The 17768-nt window shown below is 33.7% G+C and overlaps 2 protein-coding genes across 2 annotated transcripts in view; one reads left to right on the top strand and one right to left on the bottom strand.

Annotated features, from left to right (window-relative positions):
• LOC139974004 (uncharacterized) overlaps positions 1–17768 on the bottom strand; it is a 222187-nt gene that overhangs the window by 67790 nt on the left and 136629 nt on the right. The gene's annotated exons all lie outside the window — the stretch shown is intronic.
• On the top strand, positions 12347–15496 carry LOC139973791 (fibrinogen C domain-containing protein 1-like). The gene is made up of 4 exons (XM_071980657.1): positions 12347–12385; positions 12739–13050; positions 13667–13929; positions 14865–15496. The coding sequence occupies exons 1-3, from the start codon at positions 12347–12349 to the stop codon at positions 13817–13819; spliced, it is 504 nt and encodes a 167-aa protein (XP_071836758.1). The 3' UTR covers positions 13820–13929; positions 14865–15496.

Genomic DNA, 17768 nt, shown 5'->3' with positions numbered 1-17768 from the left:
ATTAGATATTTGCCAAAGGTACGTATTCAATCAGACTCACTAACTTAACATTAATCTGCATAGCTTTCTTTTTTTTTCTCACTCACCTCTATGTAAAATATGATGTAGTGCTTGTTTATTTGGTCATCTGCTTGATTGTCCCGACTATAAAAATGATCGTTCTCCGAATTCCTGGTTAAGTGAGATATACCACCTGATCATAACACCAACCCCAGCAAATATTTAAAGCGTACTGCTGTGGTTGAAATATAACAAATATGAATGATATTCCGACATGAATCCCCTTTGAGACTTACAAATTCCAAGGAAAGCGTCATTTTCAAGAATTACAGCGAAATGGGAAAGGCATAGGTGGGGAACACGGGGTGACAGTGGCCTTTGTATTCCGACTCCACATCCCTGGTATTCAACAACAGATGATGGAGTCTTGTTGATTATTCAAAGAACTTTTTTTTCAAAGTAACAAAAGGTACACTTTTATTTATGGTGGTCCATTGTCGGCCCTTCTGAAAACATTAGATCCTTAGTTTACTTTCACAATACTGGAAATAGATTGTCGCACTATTTGCGGCATTGTGGAAAGTACGTAAAGAGTGCAAACTACAAGCCAGACGAGATGAGTAAAATAAGAACACATGAAAATATCTAAACTACCTTGATATCGAAATGACATAACAAATGGATGATGCTAAAATGGCAAAACATTCTATTTATTGAAGTTTTGTTATCGCTCGCAAACCTTGGAGTTTCCCTCTACCTTCCGTTATTCCTGAATAAATTTCAAGTAATTTCCTACTAGGAAGCATGGAAGTAAAACTTGAGATAAAAGAAATGAAAACATTCAAAAATAAAAAGGAAGCAGGTGCGGTCCTTATAAATATAAAGGGCAATTGTTAGAAGACATCAAATAAACAAAGTTTAAAGAGTGGCAAGATTATAACAAAGGCTCTAATGTGTATATTTTTTTTCACTGACAGCAACCCACCCGCTCTTTCCAGCATCTATACCAGTGAAAATATGTCTCAGATATTTCTGAAATACCATAGCTTTATGTTCATTATTGGATGCCAATTACTACAACGAAAAGAAATGATATTTGAAATAATCTATGGTTGCTTTACTCTAAATATGTTCAAGCAATGCCCAATAACCTAAAACAACTATTATAAATGAAAAAATAGATACATATAACTAACGTATTATCCTTATCCATACCGTCAGGTAATTGCTGGTTCGTATTGACAGAATAGTTATCATTCACAAATATTTTTAGTGATGTTTTTACATGTATTATGCTTCGGTAGTAATTTTACTTCAAATTGGTTGAAATATAGAGAGAGATTGTGAATGCAACGCCTTCGCACCATTCAACTTCATGGGACCAACTGTCTCTTTTTTAGCGTTATACGTCGACGGTGAACAGCTAACATGGAAACCGTTGCGCCCTTTTACGGATGATCGCTACGTAATGGCCTGCATTCGGGATTAAATAGTATGCTCGGTGACTACGGCAATCATATCAGTGGTAGTGACTACGCCAAAGGGTACCCGTTGTATCTTTGATATGAAACCTGACCTAGCTAGCAGAGGTAACTTTAATCTCCGAAAAGGTATTGTGCGCCTTGAAATGCAATTTTAGCACGCCCTGACCAAAGTGTGGGCGTGTTTGTATACGCTGAATATGACGTCGTGATAGTAGTCGTTAAACTCGTAATGTATTCATAGGCAATTAACCCTCTTTTCTGGAACCGTCATTAATACAAAACAATTAAATAAAAGGAGAACAGAGAAGTAATCGGATGGCAATTATCGTTAGAGTTGAGCAAATATATATATATACTCCTTTGAACGTCTTATTTCTGGCATTTCATATGCCAAAACCATTTTAATAAGAAGTGTGCGTGGTAAACAGGATTCAATTATTCGTAAGCTCTCATGAGACAATTGCGTAAATTGTCCTTTTCATAGTCGATACATTTTTTTTATAATTAAGGTTTTTTCTTTTTTTTTTGAAAACGGATTCATTTCTCTCAATATATCCGAAGTTACCAATATACGCCTTCGAGGGTTGTGCATTGCTATGGGGAATACCAGCCAGCTGTTATGGAGCTGTCTGTGGTCCTCTCTAAATCCTTTTGTTGAGGGTCTCCGGTCGGAATTGGAGACAAATCTTGACCTAACTTACAAAAAGTTGATTATTTTATACCATATCATGATATCAAATGGGAACGATCAACGCATATATGATTGGTTTTCTAAAAAAAAACCATCATAGAGATATGATGTTAATAGAAAGATGAGCATATGAAATATTTCCTTGAGCTTTATCACAATTTTTATTTAACTGGCAAAGAAAACGAGTAATATCACACATTAAATTGTTTTATTTAAAAGCCCTAGAGACAAAATCCAAGTCTCAAATTTGGCAAAACAGATGCATCAAGAGCTAATCAAATGTATGTAGGAAGCGTTGCAGATGCTACCAAGCAATCATACGGATATACCTATTCATCGATCTCAAGCATTATACGCCCACGGACTTTTGTCTTCGTACAAACACTTTCCACATGAGACCCAGTATGCTTACGTACCCAAGTGATCGAAGAAAAACAAAATATGATAAAACTTAGACGCATAGTTTTAAGCTTTCCTTTGTGAACTGAAGCGCCACCGTACCACCAGCAACACGTCGCTTTGAACCATGCCCGTGAAATGGATTTTTTTATCAAAATGTTCCCCCAAAAGGCGAAAGGTTTTTCTACTACACGAGGACACCAAATTAATTACCAGTTGATGTGAATGCGCCGCCAATGTGGTAAAAAAGACAATGTACCGTTACCTCGCGTCCAGAAAGTTGAAACTGTCATGGTACAAGAAACACCTAAGGGATTTCCCCATCAAACGCCTATCCAATAAAAAGCCGCAAGGATGTATTAATAAAGAGGGGATGTTTTTTTTTTTTTTTTTTGATATCAAATAGTAAATCCAGCTCATCACTGTACAACATTATCAATACATGTACATAGGTGGCGTTAGCGACACTCGAAAATGATAAGATCCTTTTTAACTTATATTTGTGAAAATTTATTAAAAGTGAAACGTACTCATGTAGCCAAACTGCATAGTGGATAATGTAGACCTATTTTTTAATTTTTTATTTCGTGTCATGATTCTTTCCAGTAAGTATAATTGTTGAATGGAAACATATAGTCAATCCCACATTTTTATTTTTACTTTATCTGTCGAAAGTGTTGAATTTCTTCAATAATTAACTTAAATGGTGCAAAGAACAAAACGTTGGAATACTAGGGAACGGTGTGATTAAAAGTGTTATGTTAACAGCCTAGGATAATATAACTCGGTCGGCATGCAACAACAGTTACGCCATTACAACACATGCAGGTACATAATGCAATTGTAAGGTACAACAGAAAAAATAGTAGAACATATATAACACAAGAACATTGCATGTGTCTTCAAGGATGACCTGAAGTAGCTCTTTCGTTGTGATATTTTTTGGTAAAAAAACAAAACAAAATGAGTGTTGAATATATTTCAATAGCTATAGAGGTTTTTACGATATTCACCTTAACATTTGATAAATCTTAAACTACATTTGACGTTAATGCATTGTTTTAATAATATAATAACTCAAGCAAGTGTTTTTTAACTTCATGTATGCAACAGAAGACCTCATAACTTTCAACACCAACAGTCAAATGTTTAACACATTGTAAACATAAAATCTTATGTTTTTGCCCGATTGAGTTTCATATTGCATCTGGGGAATTGACTAAATATCGTTGTCCTAGACAATATAGTCCAGTCACTTTAATTGATGGACCTAAACTATGTAAAAGGGTCAGTTAAAACTTAAACGAAGAATAGATATACACCCTGGACTGATAATAGTGTTTGTTAACAGACTGCAACATACCAAATTCAAGTTTGATGTACAATTTGAATATACCATTGTACCATTGTATCACTATAGGTGATAATAATTATGCAATAATCATGTTAAATTGTGCGTTTTCTTTTGACATAATATCATGTTTAGACTTGAAAACTTGTGAATAAGTAAATGAGTCTTTTTGTCGAAAATTGTCCAAATTTCCTCTTTTTAGTGTTGTATCGGTGTATAATTTTAACATAATATTTAATGAAGTGTCGGTTAAATGAAACACAATTTGGTCCACTATGCACTCATTCTTAGTTTAATTATGAATTGTATTTCAATAATACACAACATTCACAAAATGAGGAATTATTATTATATCATACATAGACAAACGTAACAAATTGCTTATATTTTGCGTTGTTTTCATGTATAACGTGAGAGAATGTTGTGCTATTAAGTCTAACAATTAAGTATATGAACAATATTTTTAATAGTCCTATCAAAATCAATTTGATTAGTTACACCAACATCCTATCATATATTTTATTAAAATAGGCCTATGTGACTTTACGCTTTAACAATAACGCGAAAATTATATGGACAAAGTATTAAATCGCTTTATTAAGTACTTACTGATTAACCTGCATTGGGTAAAAAAAACACTGATGACAAAATATGAGACCTGTCTGCAGCTTAACGAAACAGCTATTTACTAAAATTACCACGGTTAATCCGTATTAGCGAATAAAACTACCACTCTCACGAACACAAACAAAGTAAGGTGGTTATATGAAAAAATATAAAAAACATTTACAACGTTCCGACAATGTAATTCAATTTCACAAATGATTAAATAAAAAATAAAGATATTGCTAACATAAAGGTGAAAAAACAATATGCTTGAATAATCGCCTAACAACTCCACAAATCAGTATTTCACAGAGTATATGTTGTAAAGGTTGTCCCCCGATCCATATACCCACCGGAATCGAATCGTCGTCGTCGTCCTATGAGTCATGACTGACCCTTTGTGACCCTATTGATGATGACGTTCCAACCACTTCTATCTTGGGCATATCGGTGAGCTGCGCAGATGTTCATGCCGGTGATCTCTTTTATTCCGTCAGCCCATCGAACTTTTGCCCTACCACGTTTTCGTTGATCCTCAACATGACCTTGGGTAATGATCTTCTCCAAGTTGTCACCTTCTCTCCTAGAAATGTGTCCAAAATACTGCAGCTTGTTCTTATCTATCTTCTGACATAAGGTGACGTTCGCTGCAAATTGGTTCTTGACAAAATCATTTAACTTACGTTCCTTCCATGATATTCTCAGCATCCTCCTCCAACACCACATTTCAAAAGCATGGATTTTCTTTCTGTCTACTGCTCCAAGAGCCCACGTCTCAGACCCATATGTAGCGATTGGAAAGACCAAAGCATTCATCATATGAATCTTGGTGTTCCTTGAGATCCCTCTGTCTTTCCATATGTCAGTGAGGTTTATAGCAGATGATCTAGCCATGGCGAGACGCCGTCGTATTTCTTGTGAGCATCCACCATCATCCACAATCGAATACATTTCCAATTATATTTTGTTTAGAACTTTCCGATTTCCAATATCTCATATTCGTAACATATCCCAATCATTACTGTACAACTTTATTATATATACAAAGGTGGCGTATACGACACTTGAAATCAAAACATCTTTATTCACATATATGTGATTGGTAATACACAAATATACATGGATATTTATTTTTATATCCTAAAATCGGTGAAAGTCGATATGTCCGGTGACAGGAATTCGCCAGCAGAATGGAACGCCGAATATTTTATTACCAAATTGCTACAAATAATTTCAAAGTGATCTATGTAGTGTTAAAGGGTGGGACATAACACAAATAATAATAAAAATAATAATAATTATAATAATAATAATAATAATAATAATAATAATAATAATAATAATAATAATAATTATACTAATAATAATAATAATAGGAATAATAAAAAAGTGGAAATAGTATAAACGTCTTTGGAATGGTATTTCTTTATATTGATCGAAAATAATATTGCTAGGACTTTCATAGGCTACTCTGTAAAGTAAACATAAAAAACACTTAGACGGAATGGGAGAAAATGGTGAAGAACAGGAGAGAGAAATTTAATAATATTCCGACAATGAGTTATTATTGGCGAATTTTCTTAAATATTGCTAGAAATATGTTTGAATAAGTGCTTCTCATTTATAAGTATCAGATGGCTCTCCGATATGTCACAATGATTGTCGTTGAGACCGCCTACTTCCGTGTTGTAATATTACAATTAGAGATACTAAAGACAATTGTTTGTATCATTTTGACCACATAACCATGTACTATACACCCCATCGATACCATTCAGTGTAACTCACGGCATATACGCGAGTAAAACCATTTGGTTGTTTCTTACTCCCAGTAAACATTTTAATCCAGTGTCAACTGCTAACACAGTAAAATGTAATATGATCTTTTTTAGTAGGCTTAAACACTTCACTATTATCTTCTGTCACCACAATCAGAATACAATTCTGTAATCACAACTACGTTATACGAGTAAGGGGGTATGCAAATGATTTTATACTAGAAGAATGAACTCCGATTTCTTGGCACAGATGATAACGTCTAACAATATGTATTTGTCTCATTGTAGTAAGAATGCAGCCACGATTCGTCATAATTGTCATCAAGATGTATTTCCTTGTAATGTCATCATATCGAACACGTGGAACGTTACTACATGGCTTAATCACGTGATATCATACGGTTAATACGTCATTCATATTCCGTTAAGTATCGTAAGTTGTCAGCCAAGTTGTTTAGCATATAGTAGCTTGTACATACCATCAAGGAAAATAGAAGGCATTACCTCGTTAATGATTGTGTAACGTTAGAGCAGTTAAGGCACTTCGAAATCATAATAGATATCATCGTTTTATTTTAACTTGCGTATTGAATGGGTAGTCCCTGTTCATGATCATTTAAAGTGAATTGTACCATTTGAACAGTTTACTGCATGGGTGATATTGTAAGAGGTAAACTAATATGTGGAAAAGCAACCGATGCATATAACTAGTACAGTAAATACTGGTGTCACGTGTAACACATGTTACCGTGTTACGAACACAAAGAAAAAAATAATGATGCACTGTTATGGGACATGGACAGTACTAACATGTGTCACAGGTGGCACTAGTAGTTACTGTACTAGCTATGTGTTTAAAGTTAAGTGGGTTCGGTACCATTTGATTCGAGTTCACAAATCTCTTTAAATTACATCAATTGGTCATGCCGAGAACGAAGAAAGGCCATGTTCCGGTGTACCCATAGACCTAATTCTAGCATAACTACTAGATATGACTTCATTTCAGAATCGCGTATTAAAGAACTCGCATCCAATGGTTGGCACAGGAACTACTGTTATGTCCCACAACCGTGTATCAATTAGTAATTACTACTTTGTGTTCAAAACAAATGTTACAAGACATGAACAGTACTCTACTGTACAAGCCATGATTATCGGGTAGAAAAACAATATTACTCTTGTTGTTTTAACCAAATTATTGTTAATTTTGAACTCCCTAGTAAATAAAAACAAAACCACATCGTAGAATTCGAGAGCTTCTAAATGAAATATAGCACATGTTTATCCTGCAATAATAATGGCACTTACATAATATAACAGATGTCGATATGGGACACACTTGATCGAAAACATAGAATGTGTGACCAGCTGTTAAATTACATGGCTTAAATGGATATCCGTACGTATGAAGGTCTTTCCGCGGGTAACGATTTCACCTTCATTACTTCTGTCACTGTCTTCTCTCAGAAGGTCAGCATGTCTCTCCTTTATTTCGTGCAAATTACTCTTTTTCATTTTGGATCGATGGCAGAACTTCGAAAAAAAAATATTTTCGTCTTTGCTGTGTTGCTGCTTTTAAACTTCAATGGTTTTCGGGTAAGTCTTTAAAACATTAATTAAATCAAATTAATTTCTTCAAAATAAAATTACATTATTTTTTTTTACTTGTATATTTCCTTTCACTGATTGAAAGTGTGTCAGTATTTCATTCACTTCAGCTTAAAAAAAAAACCTGTTCTTGTTGTCTACATATAAAATAAATCAACTGTCTACCTGCGCTGATTTGTTACCACGAGTGTTTGTAGAGAATATTACGATTGGTGAGCTATCGGCTCTATTCAACTGTAAATTTCTTGAAACTTATATATTTTTTACAAATGTTGTGCGTTATCGAGCAATTTCCTTCTTTATTTCTAAATTGCATTTAATATCTTGTCATCATATATTCTTCTAATAGCCCTCTTGCTCGCACGGTCCATTCTGTCCTATTTTGTTGATACTCAATTAGAAATTACATCATTGAGTTTTTGAGAATGTAACAAACACGTATAAAGAAAATCTACTACAGACTTTTTACTTTTTCATCTACCTTTTACATGTCATTTACAGAGGCTAAACTATTTACAATCAACACGAATCTGTTTGGAGGAGAACTTTGAAACACTTGGAAGAATACAAAATACATATACATATTTAAATGTCTAAATATCATAACTTAAATATATCCAAAATTCACACAATTCTGTTTCGCCTCCATCATGAGTGCAAAGCCTAAACGTTTTTGCAACAAGAGCATATGGGTTTCGAAACCCTATATAAGATTAAGTATCTATTAACCCATTCTAAGGAAAATAACCTTATAATTTACTTGTGAACTAGTCATTTGTTTATCATAGAAAATATAGCATGGCGCTTAAAATGCGAAAGTATAAAACAACTTAAAAAAAGAACGAAGTTATTTCTTCACGATGACAATTTGTTCCGTTAAATCATAAAACTGTTCATATAGTCCGAATACAAAATTTATCCCTCCGTAAAAATAAATGCCCAACTAGTATGATACAGAGCAAAAAGTTCGGCTTTTGATTTTTCAAAAGAACAAATATGCATACGAATATAATAATTAAACTTTTGAATAAGTTTAATATCCAAATTGCTATATTTTAAACGTTATACTGATATGATCAATCTGTTGGATGTAATGTTCGAAAGAAGCATAATGCCTAATACACAGACGAATAATTTGTCAACATAAAGTATTGATGTTTTTTTACGGGTACATAAACTTGGTTGGTTTGCGCAGTATAGCTGAAATGTTTTTTGTTTCTTTTCAAGGCGAACTCAGAAGACCTCAGTATTGTAACAAGCTATGTGTGCAATATTTAACAATCAATTTTCAACTACAAAAACAGCAATAGATAAATTCAACATTAGAGCAGTCCAATTACTTTTATGACAATATATTCCTGACAACAAATTTGAAATTTGCTCGCTTGGTAGGTATCTGTAAAACATAACACAATAAACGCATTAATGTAACACACTCTTCAATACAGGCACGTACGTACGAATATCTATTCATCATGCAAATACACAAGAGGAAAAATAATGTACCTTAAAATGATCAACAATTATTTGCCAAACTTCCACAAAACACCTTATATTTGATAGAGGAAATTTGGAAACTGATATTAGAAAGCCATATAACACCATTTCATACTAGCAAAATACTGAAAAATCGTATCACTCATAATACTTATCTATTTTGCGCGATTACACAAACAGCGTCTCTTCTTATTAATTAACTAATTAACAAATAATTATTAATTTCATCTCTGACTTTGAAAATGACAGTTATTCGACTAATAGTTAATTAAAGAACTGTGTAGTATTTTGTTCTTTATTTGGATCTAATTTGCTTCATGATTATAGGCGAACTACAACGCATAATATATTAATCAACGTTTACACCGACTATGGCTGAAACTATAATTTTATATCATTTCATAGAATTACAATTTCATATTTAATTTAGTACTACTTAATCTCCTGTTTGATGTAATAGTCATTAAAAAATCATGATTATATTTAATGAACTTGGCAACTAGCTCAAATCAACGCCTTTCCCGTTTAAAAGAAAATGTAGAAATGATGACAAACATTGCATCACTTCAAGTATTATTCGGTTGCTATTAGAAAAGAAGGGTGTCAAAATATCTCTGCGTTATTTTATCATTTTTTGTAAACCTGTTAACTATATAAGAACGTTATCATTCTGATTACAAAGAAAAACCGTTAAAAGGGTCCATTTCAAATATAAATGGCGTAATTTCTTAATAATCATAATACACCACGAGCAATATTCAAATTTAATAGTTAAATGAACTTTTCCTTGCATTAAAACATATAACTACAACCACATCGATCCAGCAATTAAGTTATTACTTTAATTTACTAAGTTAGAAATATATAAAATTTTAAAATAAATTCCCCATGTAAACAAAAATGTTCATGTTATTATACTTAACGAAGGAGCCAATTTTCGTTACATTCATATAAAGTACTATTGCTTAGTCATTATATTGTAATTTGCACTTTATTAAAAGAAAAAAACTCCAATGAGTTACAACCGAAGGTGTTTTTATTGCCATATGTTATTTCTCTGTTGGTCATATTAGTAATTTTTTGGAAGAACTACAATCTAAAATTAAAGGATATGTTTAGATTAGAATATGACTCAAGCATTGTTTAATTTTTATATGTAGATTTATTCCACAATTGACTCGATCTTTTTGTGGACCTGCATTCATATTTAAATAAATTCATTCCACATTTTAAAGTGTATTTTAAGTCAAGTTTGGAAGATGGTTTCATATTATTTAGCTTCACAAGTCTACTTTTTAGCACATGCATCAGTTTGTAACGACATTTTAAAAGTATAACCCATTTTAAGTTTGCACAGATAAGTCAACTTTTTGAAGAACTAAAGACCCTGCTAGGTTTGAAAAATCTGGTCTCTAATGATTTATGTTAGCAGAAGACACGGAAAAATCAATCAATATCTAAAACACAACTTTTTAATTACTTTCCTATGAAGCCTATTCCCAATGTAACGGCTACACGCTTTATTTACTCAAAATAACCTAAGCGTTTACCATCCCTTTTGTGTATTGTCTGCATTACCGAAGCGTAAAGTAATAAATAGTAATATAATATGTCTATTAATAAAATGAACTTCATTTTGCAATTGTTAAATTTCCTTTAGCAAATTAAACTTTCTTCTCTCTGCAATTATATTTAAGTAAAGTATATTAAGATCTTTTTATGACTACCTACGTTTGCACTCTGTTAAGTAGACAAACGTACAAGGCAAACAAAAAACGACATTCTTTTATTTTAATTAAACCAAGAGTCTATAGTTACAGTTGCTGGAAGGTTAGACATTCACACTTTTAATATCTACGAATCTGTGCCGTGATATACAAGGTCAGCATTCCATCTGAACTAGGAACAAGAATAAGACACAATTGTTGTACAATAATGTTTAGTGGGGTAAAGAATATTTTGGCTTGTTTCTTCCATCGTTATTATAGTGGAACATGTTCCCCATATTAAGAGTGATCGAAATGATATCCTTCAAAACGATTATCAATACATCTGGAGTGTACCTTATTAAACCAGATGGTTATCCCGAACCATTTGAAGTTTTCTGTGATAATGACCTGGATACCGGTGGATGGACGGTACGGTTACACTAAAAACCCCTTTATTTACCGTTAATTATGACAACTGTGAAACCCAAAAAATTAAACTGAAATCTGGACAATATTATTAATTGCTTCAAGAATCATTTCTCTGCATTAATTCTATGTTTAGTAGTGAGTTTCCTTGACGTTATTGTAATTTCATTTATTGTGTCCAGTACGCATTTTTACTCTAATTCTAATTGTGTTTATTATAGATATTACATCGAAGATCGGTGGGTTCTATCAAATTTAATCGCACTTGGACTGACTTTCAAAACGGGTTTGGATTTTTGGGTAGCGAGTTTTGGATTGGAAATGAGAAAATAGCTTTTCTAACAAACCAAAAGCAATACCAACTACGAATCGAGTTTCAGAATGCTGCGGGAGAGGCTTACTACGTAACGTATGACAACTTTCGTATCTCAGACGAATGGGGACAGTTTTCCATAGCAAGTCTAGGTACATACGAAGGAACAGCAGGTAAAGGATTTCAACATACCCAACGTGGTGATAAATCAGTCTTATCTAAATGAATAAAATTGACATAAACTGAATAAGGCCCATTTTGCAATCGTCATTACTTCATCAAGTAATTATGTTTTGAAACCAACTGCTTTTCATGTACCCCCTGTCTCCAAGTACCAAGTCAGAACTGCCAATATTTTTTATCCTCCACTTTAACAATGAGTTGGTATTTTTACTGCTTTTCTAGAATCACAAATTGAGTGGTGTCCAACTAATCAGATATTCTCCAACGAGACATGTGAGAGAAGGTGTGATGACCCTGACACATGCATCTCTTCAACCTCTCGTACAGAACTAGAGAAATGGTTTGTGTATGTGATTACATGATTCAGGGTTAAGATTGCATTCCTCAGAACCAATGCAGCTGTTTTGTTACTGAAAAAGGAGGTGTATTAACGGTCAGTATGCTTGCAATTGTATTTAAGTATGTGTTTATATAGGTACCAATCAGTGTTAAGAAATATTAGAGGGAATCGCATCTTTTTGCGAAAGCTTTGCCATGATTCCTCAATTTATAATTTGAAAACCTATATTTATATCAATATTTTCAAACATGGTATTTGGTGACATAGTTTGATCCATAACAATAAATATAAGTATTTTACCACATAAGGAATATAGTATTGTTAATATTATTTAAATACAATTCTTTTAACAGGATGGTGAGATTTACGTCTCTTCAGACTGTACAAGTAGATCAGTTTGTAGCAATAACCAACTCATCGTAGAAGAGAGTTACCAATGTAGTGATCACGCGACTTGTGATGTCAGAGATGGTGTTCGTAGATGTTACTGTATAGATGGCTACGAAGGAAACGGTGTTAATTGTACCCGCGAGGCAGTCCCAAAGGATTGCCAAGAGCTTTACGTTGATGGTAGTAGTGACGGAGTTTACACCATTTACCCTGATGGTTGGCCAAGCGGCATTCAGGTTTACTGTGAGATGGAAAGTAACGTGGGAGGATGGACGGTGAGTACAATGCAACAACAGAGTTCCAAATTTGCACATATCTGTTCGTAATATAAAATCTCTCTTGAAAATCGTCAAGGACTGCTTGTATGCGTATGAGTATGAGTATGAGTATGAGTATGAGTTGAAAGATGGAATGTTCCATTCAACGAGGCTGCGCCTCGTTGAATGGAACAAATTACATCTTTCAACGAATGAAATATTTGCACTATTGCACGAATGGAAACCATTCATTATTTGTTTTATACAACACCTTCAAATTTGGATATAATTGGATGTAAAATGCACTCATGCAACCGATTGGTTTGAACAGACAGGTTTGTCTGCTCTCTTACCATTGAAAAAAGTGCTATCAAAAAAGTATAACGCATGGTTCTATTATCATAGCCTGCAATAGAGCGGATTTTGCACGCAATCGACGAGCAATTGACCAATCAAATGGCCGGAATATAATTAGGTGTTGTATAATAATCAATAAGTAATGGGGATTTCCATCTTTATCTTAGGACTTACAGTTCCCTACGTTTATCAGTAGTTCCCCTCGTACTCTTGATATCTCTGCAGATTATGATCTTTGATTTAGTTGAATAAGCTATAATTATTTCTCCATTTTCAGGTTTACCAGCGAAGATCGACTGCCACCGTAGACTTTTATCGTGATTGGTCTGAGTACAAGAACGGTTTTGGGAATCCTAGTCAAGACCATTGGCTTGGGAATAAATACATTTACAGCATAAAAAAACCAGAAGACTTACCAGCTACGTATTGATCTAAGGAACTCCAGATCATCATCGTATTACGCCCTCTATTCATCCTTTAGCATCAGTGACGAGTCTGACAAATATCGACTATCTATTGGATCATTCAGTGGAACTGTTGGTTAGTAGATTACTATTCTATACAAACTATGCACGCCGAAACAAAATTGTACCATATGACAAATATTCCATGCGGTATTCAATCTAGGGGATGGTGGATATTGTTTATTTGTGCATGACAGTAGTGCTCTATACCTTACTTAAGAGCCTGCCATAGCTATTGTCACTTGTACACATATACAATTGTGTATATAATACAAAGCAATAGCAAATGTTTCCTTGATATAAACATGGATCGATACTTCGAGAAATGTTGTTTATCAGCGATGGAAGTACGTTTTCTTATTTGATTAACGTAGTTATTTTGATCTATTCAGTTCAATTGAGACCTAGTTACATCCAATATTTGGCATAATAACAAATGATACAAGTTTATCAAATGTAATGAGAAAAATAATGCAAATGGATAATTTTTCTCTCAGTAATTATATAAACCACTCGTGTTAAAATTAAAATAAGAAGAGCCCCCCCCCCCACCCTTTGTAATAAAAGTTTGATTTAGTGTGCACACTGTTGTTACTATGAAATAAAAAGACCCCACATTTCTTTTATTTGCGAATAAAATTCCCAAACACATCGTGTTTCATCTGAATTTTGATGTGGTTGGTAAATTGACTGCCAATGGTTAAACATATCAACATTTTAAAGATGAAACTTTCACAAAGTGGTTCGTGGTAAAATCATTTGTCATCCCTTTAAACACTTAAAAGTTCATCGTTATTATAGTTGAAATAAAATAAACTTAGCTTAGACTTTAATATATAATACACTGTAAAGGAAATCGAAAAGTGCAACTTTGAGAGATAATAACACTACGTGGTAATATGAGTCGCTGACAATATGCGTAATAGGTATCAGCATTTGCAACAAAAAGGGTATTGATTTATTTTTTGGTTCACGTTAAATACCCTTTCTAGCGTTCTCTGCCTTTTCTAGGTCAAAATTCGTTGTCTAATAGCAACAACAAACAGTTCAGTACTAAAGACCAGGACAACGATGAATGGAGCAACTACGACTGTGCTGAGAGACATCGAGGAGCCTGGTGGTTTGGACGAGACTATTTGTGTCGAGATCATTATTCCTCTTCTAACTGTCGTTCTTACTGCCCTGGTTATGATGATTATTGCGAGGCTTTCCCTGATTGCAACGAAAACTGCACTCACTGTGCTAATTCTCACCTCAATGCAGACTACGACGGCTCTACACGAGGAACGAACATCTTCTGGGAAGTTCTTGGTCAATTCGACTGCAATGTGCATTCTGTAGAAATGAAAATACGACCAAATTAGAGGCAAATGGTAGTATATGGAAAGAGAGAAGGCAGAAAGCTGTCAGACCATGGCTCCTTGTCTGCCTTTCACCCATCACTGCATGGTTAATAACAATGATACATTTTTAAATTGTGTATTTTAAACTGGTTATCCAGCATGAACGATTTAACCATCTTCAACGATATATATGGTTCACACTAAGTTATCTTTGTAGTCAATGTGAATATGAGTCAACACTTATATCATTGTGTAGAGTGAAAATGAATCATCAATTTTACTTGTATAATTTTACTAATGAATAAAGCATGTAGACATGAAGTTGAAAAATAAATCATTGAAGTTTTTTGGTCTTTACGTTTAATACTTAACAACTGCCATGATAGATTAACTAACTACTATAACTATCTAATCCCCGAGATAACATGAAAGAAAAATTAATAAAATGAAGTAAACAATTAGACAATCCGCGGAGTTGCAAATCTCATCGCCAGTAGACAACGATTTCATATTATTAACTACGTAATATGGTAATTGGAGGAATGCAATGCTTGACCTATTTGCTATTATACCAAAAATATATTTATCACAAATTTGCAGTTGTCATTTACCTTTTCCCCATACGTTTGTACATGGTTTTCATTTTATTGTAGTAGAGGGCGCTGTTGATATGCTTCATTTCCATTAAGTGTGAATACTAGTGTGAAACTGTCGGTTTTGCCGAGTTATGAATTTTTATTCTATAAGTTTTTATCTCCTCTCAGACAAACAAATTGGGTAGTTACCAGAGGTGGGTCACGAAAATGAAGAAATAGAACGATATTCAATAATTGGCCCAAGGTCTAATTATACCTGTGAAGATTTCTAGTCAATTGAATGTTTCCCTTTGGAGTTCTAAAAAACTAAATTAAAAAATAAAGGCAGAGGAACTAAATATCTCATCCTTCCTATGGGAACGATTATAGATACCAATCAATGGATCGAGATATAGATCTCACCACAAACTTGGTTATATGACTTTTGACCGCACAATCCAGATACACCCAATTAGTGTGAAGTGCGTGATGGGACTGCGTGTACACACGAAATTCGACACATTTTTGTTAACCTTGGGCTTCAATTCACCTAATGAATATTTAAATTTACGTTTATTTTTTCAATCTAAATATTTCATGAGAATTCGGCATTTTATTACAAATAACATAGGTACATGAATAACGGAATACTGAATTGGTAATTTTAGACAAAGTAAAATAACAAGACATTTATGGGTAGATTGGGTTTTCACCAATGATCCGATCGGGGTAACAAACCCGTCACTTTATCAACGGAGCAACCGAGCCCTTGGTTGATAGAGATCCCAATAAAATATAACAATACAGTCAGAAGCCATAACACATTTTTATATAAAATAATTAACAACAAGCCGAATGCCGAATAAGAACAACACACCAGAAAAATTCTACCTCACGACCGGTGTCTTCCCTTTGGGACTCATTAGGCATAGGTAGGAATCGAACCCTGGATCTTGTGTCATCTTGTGTCCGTACGTATCATTCGACCACAGTGATTCTATTGGAGTGTGAATGCGTATAAACTGGCTTCGTATAACTGCCATTAATGGCGTATTAATTACCCAATTTTTCTGGTGTGTTGTTCTTTATTTATTTACTATATATATATATATATATATATATATATATATATATATATATATATATATATATATATATATATATATATATATATATATATATATTTAAACCCAGGAAAGAAGAAAAGGAACAGATCCAGAAAAATAATATCGTACACCCCACCACATAGCAGGAGCGTTTAAAACCAATTAATGTACGTGCGCAGTTCCTGAAACCATTTCCCATTGTGACAATGCAATACACAAGATATTTAAAAAGAACAACATCAAAATATAGCTGTATGAGGAGTATGCGGCAAATTAAAAAAAAGCAATAACATATCCACGTATATACCAGAGAAAAAATACATGTACCGAAGGATATCATACAAAACCAGGCAGAGTAGTAAATAATCGACTGAATATTTGAAGAGAATTTTCAACTCACGTCGCTTACCTTACGAAGCAGTGGCATGAAAGGGTTTTGGTGGTGGCATAGGCCCATGACGCTATTCAAGGAGACCATGCATTGACTCTTCCGGGTGGAGTCCATGCATTGCATTAAGTCGGAATCAAGTCGGGTAAATAACTGGGATGATTTCCGAGTAACATAATGAAGTCATATATATTTGCTTTGGAAGAAATTAAGCCTTCCTTTATTTATTCTGATGTCTTTCTTCTTGGGAACAATGAATTTGATACCACATTCTGAGAATAGTTTTAACTTGCCACTTGTAAATACTGTAGGCCTACATCATCCTCAGATAGAAGCGTATAGGCTACCATTGTGCCTAATATTCACAAATGTCCGTCTTTTTCCTCATTTTGATTTATGAATAGAGTATATGTTTACAGTTTATTTTCCGCCTGATCGTAATAAGGCCTGTTATTAGAAATAATTCATTCTTTTGCCAGCCTAGTACAATACAATTTTTATTT

This window comes from Apostichopus japonicus, chromosome 9 (genome assembly GCF_037975245.1).
Source record: "Apostichopus japonicus isolate 1M-3 chromosome 9, ASM3797524v1, whole genome shotgun sequence".
Lineage (NCBI taxonomy): Eukaryota > Metazoa > Echinodermata > Holothuroidea > Aspidochirotida > Stichopodidae > Apostichopus > Apostichopus japonicus.
The sequence above is the reverse complement of the archived record's forward strand: the minus strand, read 5'-3'. Positions and strand labels throughout refer to the sequence as shown.